The sequence below is a fragment of the Sabethes cyaneus genome, chromosome 1 (assembly GCF_943734655.1).
Source record: "Sabethes cyaneus chromosome 1, idSabCyanKW18_F2, whole genome shotgun sequence".
NCBI lineage: Eukaryota > Metazoa > Arthropoda > Insecta > Diptera > Culicidae > Sabethes > Sabethes cyaneus.
The window spans coordinates 56,211,125-56,226,368 of NC_071353.1; the positions used below are offsets into that span (position 1 = coordinate 56,211,125).

The 15,244-nt window shown below is 44.8% G+C and overlaps 1 protein-coding gene across 1 annotated transcript; it reads left to right on the forward strand.

Annotated features, from left to right (window-relative positions):
• Positions 1–3,125: 3,125 nt before the first annotated feature.
• On the forward strand, positions 3,126–14,210 carry LOC128745712 (uncharacterized). The gene is made up of 4 exons (XM_053842792.1): positions 3,126–4,533; positions 10,681–10,953; positions 11,330–12,869; positions 14,009–14,210. Exons 1-4 carry the CDS (start codon positions 3,126–3,128, stop codon positions 14,208–14,210), a joined length of 3,423 nt encoding a protein of 1,140 aa, XP_053698767.1.
• Positions 14,211–15,244: the final 1,034 nt, after the last annotated feature.

Consider the following 15,244-nt stretch of genomic DNA (forward strand, 5'->3'; position numbering starts at 1 on the left):
TATTATACTGAGAAACGCATTCGCATTCATATGCGGTTGTATTGAATTAAGCCCATATGTTGACATTAAGGTCAAGTAAAACACAACACAATGGAGACTTTTTTTTCGAAAAAAGACGTTTGTATCAATATTTCCAAATGCCACTGGACAGCATTCAATCTCTTGATAACAAAACAAAAGATATTATTAGTATGAGGTTTATTTACGGCACACGTCTATTTTTAGTAATTATAACCAAATGAAAGGAATCTTTTTTCGGAGCGTTTGTTCGCAACACTTGTTTGATTCTTTATTTCGTGATCAAATAAAGACAAATTTTACCTGTTTTCTCGAGGATTTTAATCAAAATCTCTGAATTCCACTGCAGCAGATTCAACCTATTTCCTTTATAAGAAGGATAGTTTCATGAGAATTGCAATAATTTGGTGTATGTTGTTGCTGACTAATTCAATGCTATAAATACAATTATATCTTGCATATCAATAATACCTATCGTTACACTAACTTTGATAAACCATTTATCGATTTATATAAATTTTGCTATTACACCATTTTCGTTATCGATCAATCGATCAACCGATCGTACCAATTGTACCCCACTCGAACATTGAACAGCCGAATTAAAACCACCATACAGTACACATGTATATTTTTTATCCAAGCGCTATTCCCGAAAACCATTGCCAAGGGTGCAAATTTCTCCGTCGCTCAAAATCGTCGTTATTTCGCTCAAGGCGTATCTAGTGGCCAACCTTGCGTGTCCGCCAGCATCGTCGTCGACATTCTGGTGCCGAAACCCGGGACAACGAGTTGCAGATCGTCGCCTATATCGTCGTTGGTGTGGTTTCAATAACCTCAATCGAGCAGACAAAGCCCCGTCCAGCACGTGGTTTTGTAACAGCAACAGTTGGCCAGAAGTCATTTCGTGCAATTGTTCCACGGACCATCAATAGAAATTCTTCGTCGTCGTCCTCGTTGGAGTGTATTCGAGCAGATACGATCCCGGCCAGCACGTGGATCACTCGTCATCGCAGTTGGTAAAAATCATCATCCTCGCAGTTGCTCCAGCAGCAATCGTAACATCGCAATCGTCGTAATCACATTCCTGCATCGGCTAGCAGCGGCCGGTGTGCCCTTTCCAGGAAAGGTAGCAGGCAACACAATTTCGAAGCCAACAGACGGTGAGGTTAAGTTTTTCTCGCGAAACCAGATATTCAATTCGTTTTTCAATCGGTGGTGGTGATAAAATGCCTGTGAAAAAAGCTTGCAAGCCCGCAAAATCAGTGGCACAATTGAGACGTCTTCATCGTCGTCGATCAAACATTTTAGGCTCGGCGATGATGGTTGACGAATTTAATAAAAATTTCGATCCCGCTAATGAGGATCAGTTACCAAATCAAGTTGCGTATCTTGACGAATTGTGGCATGATTTTTTGGCCACTCAAGAGGAGATTGAAATTTTAGAGGATGATGATGAGCATTTTTCGGAACAAAGGCGAGAATTTCAGTTGCTATATTTTGAACTGAAATCTTCCTTGCAAAGCAAACTGCCTGTCACTCCACCCGAGCCTACCCCGGCAGCTCAGGCGTCCACGTTGTCGATTTGTGCCCAGCCTGCACAACTTGCTACTCATGTCCGGCTTCCGGAAATCAAGGTCCCAACTTTCGGTGACGATTGGGTAACGTTTCGTGACCTTTACGTTTCGTTAATACATTCCAATCAACAATTAACTGCTGTGCAAAAAATGCACTATTTGCGAGCCTCCCTGTCCGACGAGGCAGCTCGTATTATTTCTGCGATGAATGTCTCAGCTGATGATTACCATGTGGCTTGGAATCTTTTGGGCGATCGATTTGAGAATCCCAACTTGCTTGTTAAGCGGCAAATGTCGGCATTATTGGCTATCGGCCCGCTAAAACGAGAATCAGCAAGTGGTCTTTCGGAGTTGGCAGACAGTTTCGATCGCCACATACAATTATTAGATAAACTCGAGAATGTAGAGGAACACAGGAATTCTTTTCTCATTGAAAGACTAAGCAGTTGCTTGGATACTGCTTCTCTTAGAGATTGGGAAACTCAGGTAGACGCGGTCGAGCGTCCCACGTATAAAGAATTGTTGGAATTCATTCATAAACGATCGCGAATAATAAAAACCATAATGCTCTCCCACCCAGTGAATATCTATAGTGAAATAAAAGCGTCTAGACCCCGAGTCACAGCAGCACACGCTGCTTCCGAAAACGTTAGGAAATGCCCAAAGTGTAGACAAGCTCATTTATTATTTCAATGTGGCAGCTTTCAAGCGCTTGTTCCACATCAAAGGTTCGAGTTCGTGAAGAAACAAGGGCTTTGCATTAACTGCCTCAAAGGCTCACACCTCGCAAAAGATTGTTCCAGCGGCTCGTGTAAATATTGTTTTAAGAAGCATCATACTATGCTTCATTTGCCACCGATTTCATCCATTTCATTCATCGGGGTCTGGTATGTCTGGAGCACCACCAACTCAATCTACACTAGTGCTGAGTGATCAATCCGCGGACAATATCGGTTCGAAATCGTTTACAATGTCGCGGTGCACATTGTGTCGCATTTCCGTCACCCGCCTCCGGTGCCTCACCACTCGCGCCTTCGTCGTCGTTATCGTTTCCGGTCGGTATAGCCCCTTCCACGTCGCCGGTTGATACTATCGCTACTGATAGTGATTCACCTCCCAATCTCTCCTGTCAAAGTGCTAACTTGAACCGTAATTCTCACGGCAAAACAGTGTTGCTTTCTACAGCAGTGATAAAGGTGAAATATGTTGATAACAACGAACATCTAGTTAGAGCTTTACTGTGCCTCACCTAGTTTAATCACCGAGACGCTCTGTCAAAGGCTCCGTTTACAGAGAACCAAGCTCAATACACCTGTAAGTGGAATTGGCCAGTCTACCCAGAATGTCCGTTACGGTGCGACTCTATCATTTGCTTCCCGATTTGGAAACCATCCGTTTAGTTTGGGTTGCCTCATTCTACCCAAGTTAACAGTATCTCTTCCCAGTCATCATATCGACGTTACGCAGTGGAAGATTCCACGAAACTTACCACTGGCTGACCCCAACTTTAATATCAGCAAGGGAATTGACATGATCATCGGTGCTGAATTGTTCTTTTCGTTGCTAGAACAACAGCAAATTACTCTCGACAATGGATATCCACTTCTCCAGAAAACAGTGCTGGGATACATCATATGTGGCAAGGTCGTTGATCCCCCGCCTTCCCATGCAGTTGAAAATAGTTTCGTTTGTACAAATGAGATGCTGAGCCAGCAACTGGAGCGCTTCTGGGAAGTTGACAATTTTAATACTGGAAAGGTTTATAGTCCCGATGAGCAACATTGTGAAGCACACTTTCAACAAACCGTCGAGCGAGATCAAGACGGTAGATATATAGTTCGTTTGCCTTTGCGGGAGGAAATGCTACCACTGTTGGGAGATTCGTATCCCGCCGCACTTCGTCGTTTTCTCACCATGGAAAGAAAGTTTTCAAAAGATGAAAGTCTCCGCAAGGCATATCACGATTTCATACAGGAGTGCGAAACGCTTAGTCACATGGAGGAAGTGAATCCATCCGCGTCGCGTAGCCCACAGTTTTTCTTGCCCCACCATGCCATCCACCGACCTGAGAGCTCCACTACGAAAATACGAGTCGTATTCGATGGATCCTGCCGAAGCCCAACCAGCCTGTCGCTCAACGAAGCACTCTTCGTTGGACCAACTATACAGCCAGCTCTGTATTCTATCGTCGTCAACTTTCGTTTGCCTCGGTACGTCGTCACTGCCGACGTCGAAAAAATGTTTCGGCAGATTTGGATCCACCCGGATGATCAAAGGTATCAGCAGATTGTATGGAGAAGATGTCCCACAGAACCGATTCGTGTTTTTCAACTAAAAACCGTTACGTATGGACTAGCAAGCTCACCATTTCATGCTGCACGCGTGTTGAATCAATTGGCTACTGATGAAGGAAAACATTTTTCGCAAGCGGCTCCCGTAATTCGTAATGGAATGTATGTAGACGATCTACTCACCGGCCAAGACAATCTGGGTACTCTCGCCGAAACCTGTCACCAGTTGATGAACATGCTACAACAAGCTGGTTTAGTGCTCCGGAAGTGGGCAGCCAATGACTCGGCTGTTCTCGCAAATATCCCTCGTCAGCTTTGGGAAACCTCGCCTGAACTCGAACTTGATCGCTCGCCGACCGTAAAAACATCGGGACTGTTGTGGTCTCCGCTGACAGATACCTTCAAATTCAAGATTCCAGTACTACCGGAGCTGAATACTATTAGCAAACGAGTCGTCGTGTCCGAGATGTCCCAATTGTTCGACCCGCTCGGTCTTTTGGGCCCTGTTGTAGTGAAGGCCAAGATGTTCGTTCAAAAATTGTGGGCCGAAAATCTGCAGTGGGATGAAATGATGTCTGATCAAGACGCTGCTTGGAGGCGATCTTATCGCTCCGAGCTCGCTCATTTACAAACCCTCTGCGTGCCACGTAGAGTCGTGCATACTCGTCAATACGGTTTACACTGTTTCTGTGATGCGTCGAAATTGGCTTACGGTTGCTGTATCTACGTCGTTTCTCGTAGCGAATCAGGAGAGCTACAAAGCCAACTACTTACCGCCAAATCTCGTGTCGCTCCATTGCGCGGACGATCTATTACGCGACTGGAACTCTGTGCTGCTTTGCTCGGCAGCCAGCTTGTCGATAACATTCGTCAGTCAACCGAATTCGTCGTGAAACCAACATTTTGGGTAGACTCCACGATCGTTCTACACTGGATCAAATCGCCATCTAACATTTGTTACCGGTCATTTTGTTAAATGAACGGTACCAATCCATGGCGTCAAAGTTTTGCGATTTAGTGTTTAAGTTTAGTCGATAAGTGTAGTCTGTAAGTAAAATTTGTCAATTAATTTTGTTTTGTTTATCTGGCTCTTGTTTATTGTTATTAGTTTATTTTGTTTTGTTGTTTGAATATTTATTGTATTTTTGTTTAACATAGGATAAGTTTACTAACCCTTAAAAACTCATCCGTTAATTAGGCGACGAAAAATTTGCGAAAAAAAAGGAATTATGTGAGCGTTACCATTTAATAGCGTAAGGAGACCCTGTCTACATTGATGACTCAGAAGCTCAAAAGAGGCCTTCTGCGCCCACCCCGAAACATCCAGACCAGGTGTTGGGGCTTAGCATGGAGGCTCTAAAGGCTCCGTAAATCATTCACTGAGTCAGGGACAGTCTTACCTATTAAATGGTAACGCCAGTAAAACACGTTTGTAACGGAAAGACCGCAACGTAAACGACGGCAAAAAGTCCGCACTAAATTGATAACCCCGTAATAGTTCCCGATCGTACAGCCAATTTTATACCACTTTGCACTGCACGAAAAAGTGGTATCCGGTGGTGATTACGGAGGGAGACGGAGAGTGAGAGGAAGAGGTAGAGAGGAGACAGGAAGAGAGAAGGGAGTCTGTTCGGGATGATGGACTGATGAAAAGATCGGCTCGGGACAGTCGGATGAAAGCCGTAGTCACGTACGGAGGGGCTAGTTAATTCCCCGTCGAGCATCAAAAATCCCTAGCGAAGTGTAATTAGCGAATTCGCCACGAAGCCTAGTAGAGGAACGGCTGCGCGAGTGACGATATAGCCTCGAAGAGCAACCATTCGAGTGCCCGGAGTTTCTCCTTTTTGTAACCCCGAGAAGATGTCGGAATACTAGCTAGCGGAGTGCAGAGTGACAGCGTCGATCGGCAACAAAGTACAGCGCTTCTTAGTGTCCATTCTGGTGGTTTGTACGGCAACCACATACCACTCAACCAAACCTGTGGAGTGTCGGCCACGTGGGCGCTGCGGTTTATTACGTCGGCCACAATTGCTACTGTACGGTGCGTCATAAGAGTCCTGTCAACGTCCCGAGCGAGTCTACAGCCCTCTACAGTCACCACGGTCATCACGGTCATCACGGTCGTCTCGTCAGGTACGTTCGTCTCCTCTCCCTCCGTTCGTCGGTCATCAATGGGCCCCAACGTGCGACGCCAGGAGCTGCATCGATGGTATGGAGAAATAAATGTGCATGCATGAATTTTCCTTCTTTTTTTCTTTTATACAAAAGAGCCAGATTTCCATTTAAAACCTTCTTTGACGCTTTTGATTGGTCTGCTTCGTTCGTGGTAAGTAGTCGGGTTGAGTGAGTCCCCCGAAGGTCGGTTGCCGACCCTGAGGTATAAGAAATTGAGCTAGCTGGGTTGAGTGTTCGAACCAATACTTATAATTGGCGATCCTCGTAAAACAAAATATTCTAATCTTCTATTAGAATATTTTACCCGGATTCGGGGAGACTCGAGAACAATTCGTCACTTGTCTCGATCAAATTCGCTTCGATTCCCTTCTTATATGCTTTGGCAGGAAGTGTAAGCTGTTTGAACCGTCGGGAAAAGAGTCAGAAATTGATCAAAAGTCAGGTTAGGTTTGATATCGTTCGATTGGAACAACGCACCTCCTCGAGCTACAGTACACGTGGTTTCAGATTAGGGTAATTATTCTTACCGAAACATCGAGAAGGTTTGCTTCTATAAAATTGCATGCTATTTAATTGGTAAAGATGGACAATATGAAAATGTTTTCTAGGGAAAACGTGCATGTGAAATATTTGGAAATGAGAGTAGATTTTTTGGATGGTGATGAGCCAGAAGAAGAATTATGCATGAGACAGATTAATATTACAGGAGAACGATGTATGTTGCGCGGTGTAATGAAGCAAGAGAAAGAGAATCGGTTTGGTGATAAAATTTTACTTCGTAGTCCAGCAGCGGAATTAGAAAATCGTGAATCGAAGGTGTAATGTCGCATTGTCGGCTAGAAGGAGCAAAAATGTCGCTCCCAAAAACTATTCCTTTTTACTGCATGTAGCGAACTGACTGATAGTACAATTCGGAATCTGCAGAACATTAGCGAGCAGAAGAAATTTTAACAAGAGTGATTGATTGTCTGAATCAACATTTCGGAAATATGCAAGAGCGGAACGTTGTGATTTCAGATTCTCAAGTCTAAACCTCCAGTAGCAATGGCGGACGATAAAGCAGAAATAGTGAAGTGTTTAAAGCGGTTGGGATTCAGTGGAGCTACGAATGAATTAACAGACATGAGTAAGTTACGAGACACGTTATACGGCCTCGAAGCTGAATTAAGTCTGCTGAGAAAGTATCGGGCAGAACACGAATCGTTAAACCAGCTTATTTCAAATCAAACTGCTAGTAATCTCGTTGTAAGCACCCAGTGTCAAACAAGCGAAAGTGATGTGGTGATCATGAGCCACCAGACAATGCCAGTAACCTGCACTGGTACTATTCCTAAAGTGTTAACTACAATTTCAAAAAACACTACCGTCTTAACTCAGTATTCACGACCAGTATCCACGCCGTTGATACAGTCGAATAGCTTCTGTACCTATAGCCCTGCTTCCGGTAATGTGTATTTGCGCGGTAGTGAAAGATGGAGATTCCCAGTGACGGAATGCCCCACATATTCTCAAATATACCTACAAAACGCAAATAGTAATTTTCCGTATCCAAGGGCCTTGGACCTTGGACCAAGGCACAATGCGGTGTCCATTCTAAATCGTCCACCTTGGAATACCTACCAACATAAAAGCCTTCCACCAGCAACCACTGCTTCGGTAATACCACCCATTCCTACCGCCAACGCGGATTATTCAGAATGGCACACTACTAACTCGTGGAGTTACCAGGCTCCGATACAGTCACAAAACTTACCATCTTCATATAGAACGTTACCTGTGTCCCAATGCAATGTTGAAAAATATTCGGGTACCGATCAGGGCCCTAAACTTAATGAATTTTAGTACTTTCACTATCTAAACGGATTTCCGAAGAGGAACTGTAACTCTTAGAAAAAAAAAATTTCAATCGTTTCCATTACTGTAAACTTAACAACCAACGGATCAAGGGCAATTTTGAACGGCCGATGGAGGCCAGATAAAAATAATGGGAGAGATTTACATTTCGTTTTACTTTGATGGCAAAGTAAAAATAGTACCCACACTAGTAGTGGAAGATTTAGTAGTAGATTGTCCACTGTGCATGACCTTTTGGTCATGTTTCACAATTTATCCCAAAATTCAAAAATATACCCTCTTAGAGATGAGTCAGATAAATATCTAGACTTTCAGATAATTAATGGCGCCCTACATAAATAAGTTCCCACCCCAAATCTTCGAAAAAGTGCAATCTGACTCGAAGAAAGCTCCCGAGTCTGGAGAAGCACGATATGATTCTCGTTACCAGAAATCTTTTTCAGTTTGGCTAAACCGTTTATCGGCGGAATAGGAGACAATCCTTTGTACCATACCAAACATGGGCCGATATATCTCCCCGCTAAAATCACGGATTGGCGAGGATTGGAACCTCATCCTTCAAGCTGGAAGACGTTGAAGGAAAGATCCTGGGGGTGTGGCCAGCTGCCCACCTAAAACCAGGCTAATTTATTAAGCACAGTTATAAAAAGGTCATTGAACCTAAAATATATATAAAATTATCCGGTAATCATTCTTGCCGGCTGCTGATACTGATCCCGTTCCTGTAAAGTAGATTATATTAGTAAATAAGGCGTTAGTTTAGAAAACCCATGTCACCGTTGATGTTCTGGGAGACCCCAGGTCACAGTTATTCTTTCCACGTCATGGTAAAATAATTCCTCTGCCATCGACCACTGTTCGTAAAACAATTTCAGATCACTTTCGATGATTAAGTCCCCGCAAACTGGAGTAAATTCTATCACACTGGTCTCTTCTCGTCTTGCACAATGGCTCATGTCAACGTAGCGTAAGCACATGATGCCGATGGTACACTAAGCAGATTCGTGTGAATTAGTGGTGCCAGATAGATACCAATATCGGTTTACATCTCTATTGATTGATAGCGATTGTTTTAACGAAGATATCTGGTATAATAGATTTAGCTCAACGTTCAAAATATACTTTGATAAATTTGAAGCGCAATAGGGTTTGTTATTTTTAAAATGCATATCAGGTCTCGGCACGAATAGTTAAAATACAGTTTTGCTGGAGACCGGAGTCCTACGACATTGATGGTCAGTAGCAGATCCTCCCTGATCAGGAGGGATTCTGAAAATTGCGCGGAGTTGAATGTATTCAATGTTGATGCCTTATGACCCCGGAACTGATTTTTTAACACGAATGACGACTTAATAGCAGTTATGGTAAGGCGGAAATCTATGGCCTTAGTAGATTTAGGATGAATTTATGCGATGGAAAATATATATGTCCCTAAACATTAGGATTAGTAGTAGGCTAAGAAGTATGCAAGAGTGTGAATGAGCATATGAATGAAAGCTAATAGGGCCCAATGAATGTAGAGAGTGGAAAGTATGAATGATTATTGAGTAAAGGGTAGAAGTTTTCCCAGCCAAATGCTTGGGAGGGTTTTTTCTGATGATTTGGTGAGAGTACGTCCTTGTCTCCCATGTTTAGTGAAGCAAGAGGGATACAGTTAATGGTAGAATCCAGATACTGCGCGGGAAGACAATCAAATCGAAGATGACGAACTTGAGTTTTGAGCGAAAATATGATCGAATTTGAAAGGTCCAGCTCCATACTTTTGTAGTTAGGGTGGATAGGAAGGAATCAACCGAACTTGGTAAAGATTTGTGACGAAAAATTAACTTCGTAATTTTTCTACTGGGTCTCCGGGAGAATTGTTACCGGTCATTTTGTTAAATGAACGGTACCAATCCATGGCGTCAAAGTTTTGCGATTTAGTGTTTAAGTTTAGTCGATAAGTGTAGTCTGTAAGTAAAATTTGTCAATTAATTTTGTTTTGTTTATCTGGCTCTTGTTTATTGTTATTAGTTTATTTTGTTTTGTTGTTTGAATATTTATTGTATTTTTGTTTAACATAGGATAAGTTTACTAACCCTTAAAAACTCATCCGTTAATTAGGCGACGAAAAATTTGCGAAAAAAAAGGAATTATGTGAGCGTTACCATTTAATAGCGTAAGGAGACCCTGTCTACATTGATGACTCAGAAGCTCAAAAGAGGCCTTCTGCGCCCACCCCGAAACATCCAGACCAGGTGTTGGGGCTTAGCATGGAGGCTCTAAAGGCTCCGTAAATCATTCACTGAGTCAGGGACAGTCTTACCTATTAAATGGTAACGCCAGTAAAACACGTTTGTAACGGAAAGACCGCAACGTAAACGACGGCAAAAAGTCCGCACTAAATTGATAACCCCGTAATAGTTCCCGATCGTACAGCCAATTTTATACCACTTTGCACTGCACGAAAAAGTGGTATCCGGTGGTGATTACGGAGGGAGACGGAGAGTGAGAGGAAGAGGTAGAGAGGAGACAGGAAGAGAGAAGGGAGTCTGTTCGGGATGATGGACTGATGAAAAGATCGGCTCGGGACAGTCGGATGAAAGCCGTAGTCACGTACGGAGGGGCTAGTTAATTCCCCGTCGAGCATCAAAAATCCCTAGCGAAGTGTAATTAGCGAATTCGCCACGAAGCCTAGTAGAGGAACGGCTGCGCGAGTGACGATATAGCCTCGAAGAGCAACCATTCGAGTGCCCGGAGTTTCTCCTTTTTGTAACCCCGAGAAGATGTCGGAATACTAGCTAGCGGAGTGCAGAGTGACAGCGTCGATCGGCAACAAAGTACAGCGCTTCTTAGTGTCCATTCTGGTGGTTTGTACGGCAACCACATACCACTCAACCAAACCTGTGGAGTGTCGGCCACGTGGGCGCTGCGGTTTATTACGTCGGCCACAATTGCTACTGTACGGTGCGTCATAAGAGTCCTGTCAACGTCCCGAGCGAGTCTACAGCCCTCTACAGTCACCACGGTCATCACGGTCATCACGGTCGTCTCGTCAGGTACGTTCGTCTCCTCTCCCTCCGTTCGTCGGTCATCAATGGGCCCCAACGTGCGACGCCAGGAGCTGCATCGATGGTATGGAGAAATAAATGTGCATGCATGAATTTTCCTTCTTTTTTTCTTTTATACAAAAGAGCCAGATTTCCATTTAAAACCTTCTTTGACGCTTTTGATTGGTCTGCTTCGTTCGTGGTAAGTAGTCGGGTTGAGTGAGTCCCCCGAAGGTCGGTTGCCGACCCTGAGGTATAAGAAATTGAGCTAGCTGGGTTGAGTGTTCGAACCAATACTTATACATTTGGAAGGTGTTCGTTTCAAACCGTATCGCAGAAATACAACGTCTAACCAAGAATTGTACGTTTAACCATGTCGCATCAGCGGATAATCCAGCTGATCGTATATCTCGAGGAATGCTGGCGAGTGAGCTCTCGGAAAGCAATTTGTGGTGGCATGGTCCGAGCTTTCTGACACAACCCATCGACCGCTGGCCCGAGGCAGCGATGTCACCACCGGACGCAGTGGAACTGCAAATCGAATCTAGCCCTGCTGTCACTTTTCTTGTCACCAATATTGACTCATTGTTTGGACGGTTCTCGGATCTTGCCAAATTAACCAGAACCGTAGCATACTGTTTTCGATTCGTGCACAATGCTAAAAGCGCCAAGAACAAACGTAACGTCGATCCGCTAACTCCTGACGAAGGAGACCGAGCTCTAAAGGCTCTCATTCGGTATGCACAGTTGACAGCTTTCCCCAACCAAATTGTCTGGTATCAAAAGGTAGACGACCCGACAACAAAGCCTAGCAGAAACTTGTGGAAATCGCCACTCAAAGATTTGAACCTATTCCTAGACCCGGTCGGTTTACTCAGAATAAACGGAAGGTTGTCGAACATGGATGCGCCTTACGATTCACGTTTCCCAATAATTTTGCCAGCCGATCATCAGCTTAGCTGGCTCATAGCTCGGTCCAATCATGTCCGCACTCTACACGGAGGTCCCTCGCTTACTCTCGCTACTATGCGTCAACGGTTCTGGCCACTTCGAGGTCGTCAACTAGCTCGGCATGTGGTACGCAAATGCAAGACATGCTTCCGCTGTCAACCACGGCTAGTACAGCAAATCATGGCTCCATTACCTGCTGTACGCGTCAGGCCTGCTACACCATTTCTGTATTCTGGGCTTGATTACTGTGAGCCGTTTTTCGTACGTCCGTTGAGTGGACGGGGTACGTCGGTCAAGATTTACGTCGGTTTATTCGTATGTCTAGTGGTGAAGGCTGTGCACCTTGAACTTATCGCCGATGTGTCGTCATCCGCTTGTATTAACGCCGTCAAGCGATTCGTGGCACGTCGTGGTCGTGTACTCGAACTGCATTGCGATAATGCAACCGCTTTCGTCGGGGCGGATCGCGAGCTTCGAAACATGCGAAAGGAGTTTCTCCGTCAGTTTCAAACCGAGGACTGGAAAGGCTACTGCATTGAAAACGGAATCACGTTCCGTCATATTCCGGCCCGCTCTCCGCACTTCGGCGGAATCTGGGAAGCTGGAATCAAATCGTTTAAGTTCCACTTCCGTCGCATCATGGGCAACCGCTCATTCAGCATAGACCAACTACAAACTATCGTTGCCCAGATTGAATCCGTCCTCAATTCCCGTCCTCTTTCCCCGCTTACAGACTCTGCGGATGATTTATCTATTCTAACTCCTGGACACTTCCTTGTTGGCGAATCCCTAATAACCATAACAGAACCTGATTTGACCAGTCGTAATCCTAATCGACTTTCACGATTACAGGAGATGAAAAAGGCAGTCCAAGACCTCTGGAACTACTGGCATCTAGATTACCTCAGCCATCTGCAGCAACGAACAAAGTGGAGACGATCTAAACCCAACGTGAGCTTGGACAGTTGGTGCTCGTAAGGCAGAGTAACTCGCCACCGCTTCAGTGGTCATTGGGGCGAATTGCTGAAACTACAGCTGGCAAGGATGGGCGAATCCGAGTGGTCGTCATTCAGACCGCGAACGGGCGATATAAAAGGACAGTTACGGAGATTGCCATTCTTCCTATTGATCCCGACGAAGATGACCAATGAAGGAGACAACGGTCGCTGATGAGGGTTGAAACGGACGGTTTCAACGGCGGCCGGCATGTTGCTGACTAATTCAATGCTATAAATACAACTATATCTTGCATATCAATAATACCTATCGTTACACTAACTTTGATAAACCATTTATCGATTTATATAAATTTTGCTATTACACCATTTTCGTTATCGATCAATCGATCAACCGATCGTACCAATTGTATCGCACTCGAACATTGAACAGTCGAATTAAAACCACCATACAGTACACATGTATATTTTTTATCCAAGCGCTATTCCCGAAAGCCATTGCCAAGGGTGCAAATTTCTCCGTCGCTCAAAATCGTCGTTATTTCGCTAAAGGCGTATCTAGTGGCCAACCTTGCGTGTCCGCCAGCATCGTCGTGAACATATGTTATGACAGTCGTTTGTTTCTCGCAGTTTAAATTTAATGAAGAATATTTCACCATCATTTTTCGGATATAAGCTGAGAAAATTGGAGTTAAAATCCTGTTATTACCATAATGAAAAACACTACCATCAGATTCTATATGAAAATAGTTTTCTTTAAAAAGAAAAAAAAACAATTTTAACCCGACGGATTCCTTAGATCGTATTCTGGACAAAGCAGGGTGACAGGGTGAAATGCTTTTCATTAGGCCAAACTTGAAACAAACGCGTGCTGTGAACCAACCTTACATCATCGGAATTCTTATCAAAATGATAACTGTAGGTGCTCTTGACAAGTAAGGTCTTCTCCAACACCTTAGTTATATCACGAAATCTGGTCTTCATGATGGCCTACAACTTTTTGGTCGAGCTAAATTCTGGCAAGTTCAGTGGTTAAAGCCATCTTCCACGTATCTCGTAGCCAGACCTTGGCAGAAAGCAATTACGGTCAAATAAAAAAGCAGGGACTGACACTGGTGTTCACCGTGACATGATTTCACAGAATGCTTACTCTCAAGACTTATCAACTGTCATGTGCGACCGGAGGAGGAGTACGTAATCGCCAATCTCGAACTGGAGGATAGCGTTCGCACAATCATTCATGAGTCGGATTTTCCGATCTCGTTCAATGCCATTCAGAAAGACACCAAAGGCGACGACACCGGGAAACGTGCAAGTACCGTTGTCTATCCTTCCGGACAGTTGGGGTCTCCGCCCTAGAGTTGAACCGGAAGCCGACTTGACGGCCAGTCTCCAAACAAACCTACAGCCATAGGTTAATCATCGACGTTATCGAACTCCCCTTAGCAATCCCCTTAGCACCGCAGCAACCGACTTCTACTCGTCAGTGTTCGATAATGCGTAGACAGCCTGCGAGGTACGATCCGTATCACCTATTCTTAAAAGTGGGAGGTATTGGGAAACCATCCCACCAACTATTAAATGATATTACCGAAGTTACCGTTGGGGCTCTTCAGCTGACAGCCATCAACGCGGCAGATGCTACTCCGGCTCCGCTGATCGCTAACATACTTCCAGAAAGTTTTCGGTTTCACCTTCAGATTACGCTGAATTCTCTGTCGGTGTCGTCTAAAGCATTCCCGACTGGTTCTTTTGTTTTCTTTTGAAGGACCTCCCGAGGCTCCTTGTGTTCATGGGGTATTTCTCGAGCAATGTTTATACTTCGAGTGAGAGAATCCTCCGTCTGCTCCAAAATCAGAACGACGGCTTCTCTACACAAACGTGGTGAGTACTTCGTCGCAGCGTGACAGGAAATACAGTCGAACTGGCGTTGGAGATAGACCCTCAGTCTACTAACCTCTCAGGGAAGGCTTCATGCTAAATTATATGTTTGGCAAGGCTCGCATGCGACAGGTTGGCCGAGGAGCAGCCATCTGCCGATTAGAGGATTCTGCGCCAGGAGCAGCGAAGGTTCGTGCGAGACGACCTCCCGAGGGAGTTTCGCAACCACCTGCTCCAGGCACGTCGGCAACGGTACCGCAGGTCCGCACGGTTCCCCGTAAAGGGAATCTGCATCAACCACCAACCCATTTCCGTACGTCCGCGACGGTTGCGAAGGTACGCAAGGTTTCCCGAAAAGGAGCTCTGCATCAACCACTCGCAAAAATCAGAATCGACCGAAAAGCGCCGGCCGTAATTCGGTCTCCAGTCGACTGCAGTCATCGAGGCCCTGTGATGTAGGGAAGCAGGTAAATCAAGAAGGCGTTCACGCCAGTGGCAGCCGTCCGTCACGT

Coding starts and splice junctions, on each gene's coding strand:
- LOC128745712 (XM_053842792.1), top strand. CDS start 3,126: ATGATCATCGGTGCTGAATTGTTCTTTTCGTTGCTAGAACAACAGCAA. Junction 4,534..10,680: donor ACAAACCCTCTGCGTGCCAC/GTAGAGTCGTGC, acceptor AACCCCGAGAAG/ATGTCGGAATACTAGCTAGC. Junction 10,954..11,329: donor CATCACGGTCGTCTCGTCAG/GTACGTTCGTCT, acceptor ATGTCGCATCAG/CGGATAATCCAGCTGATCGT.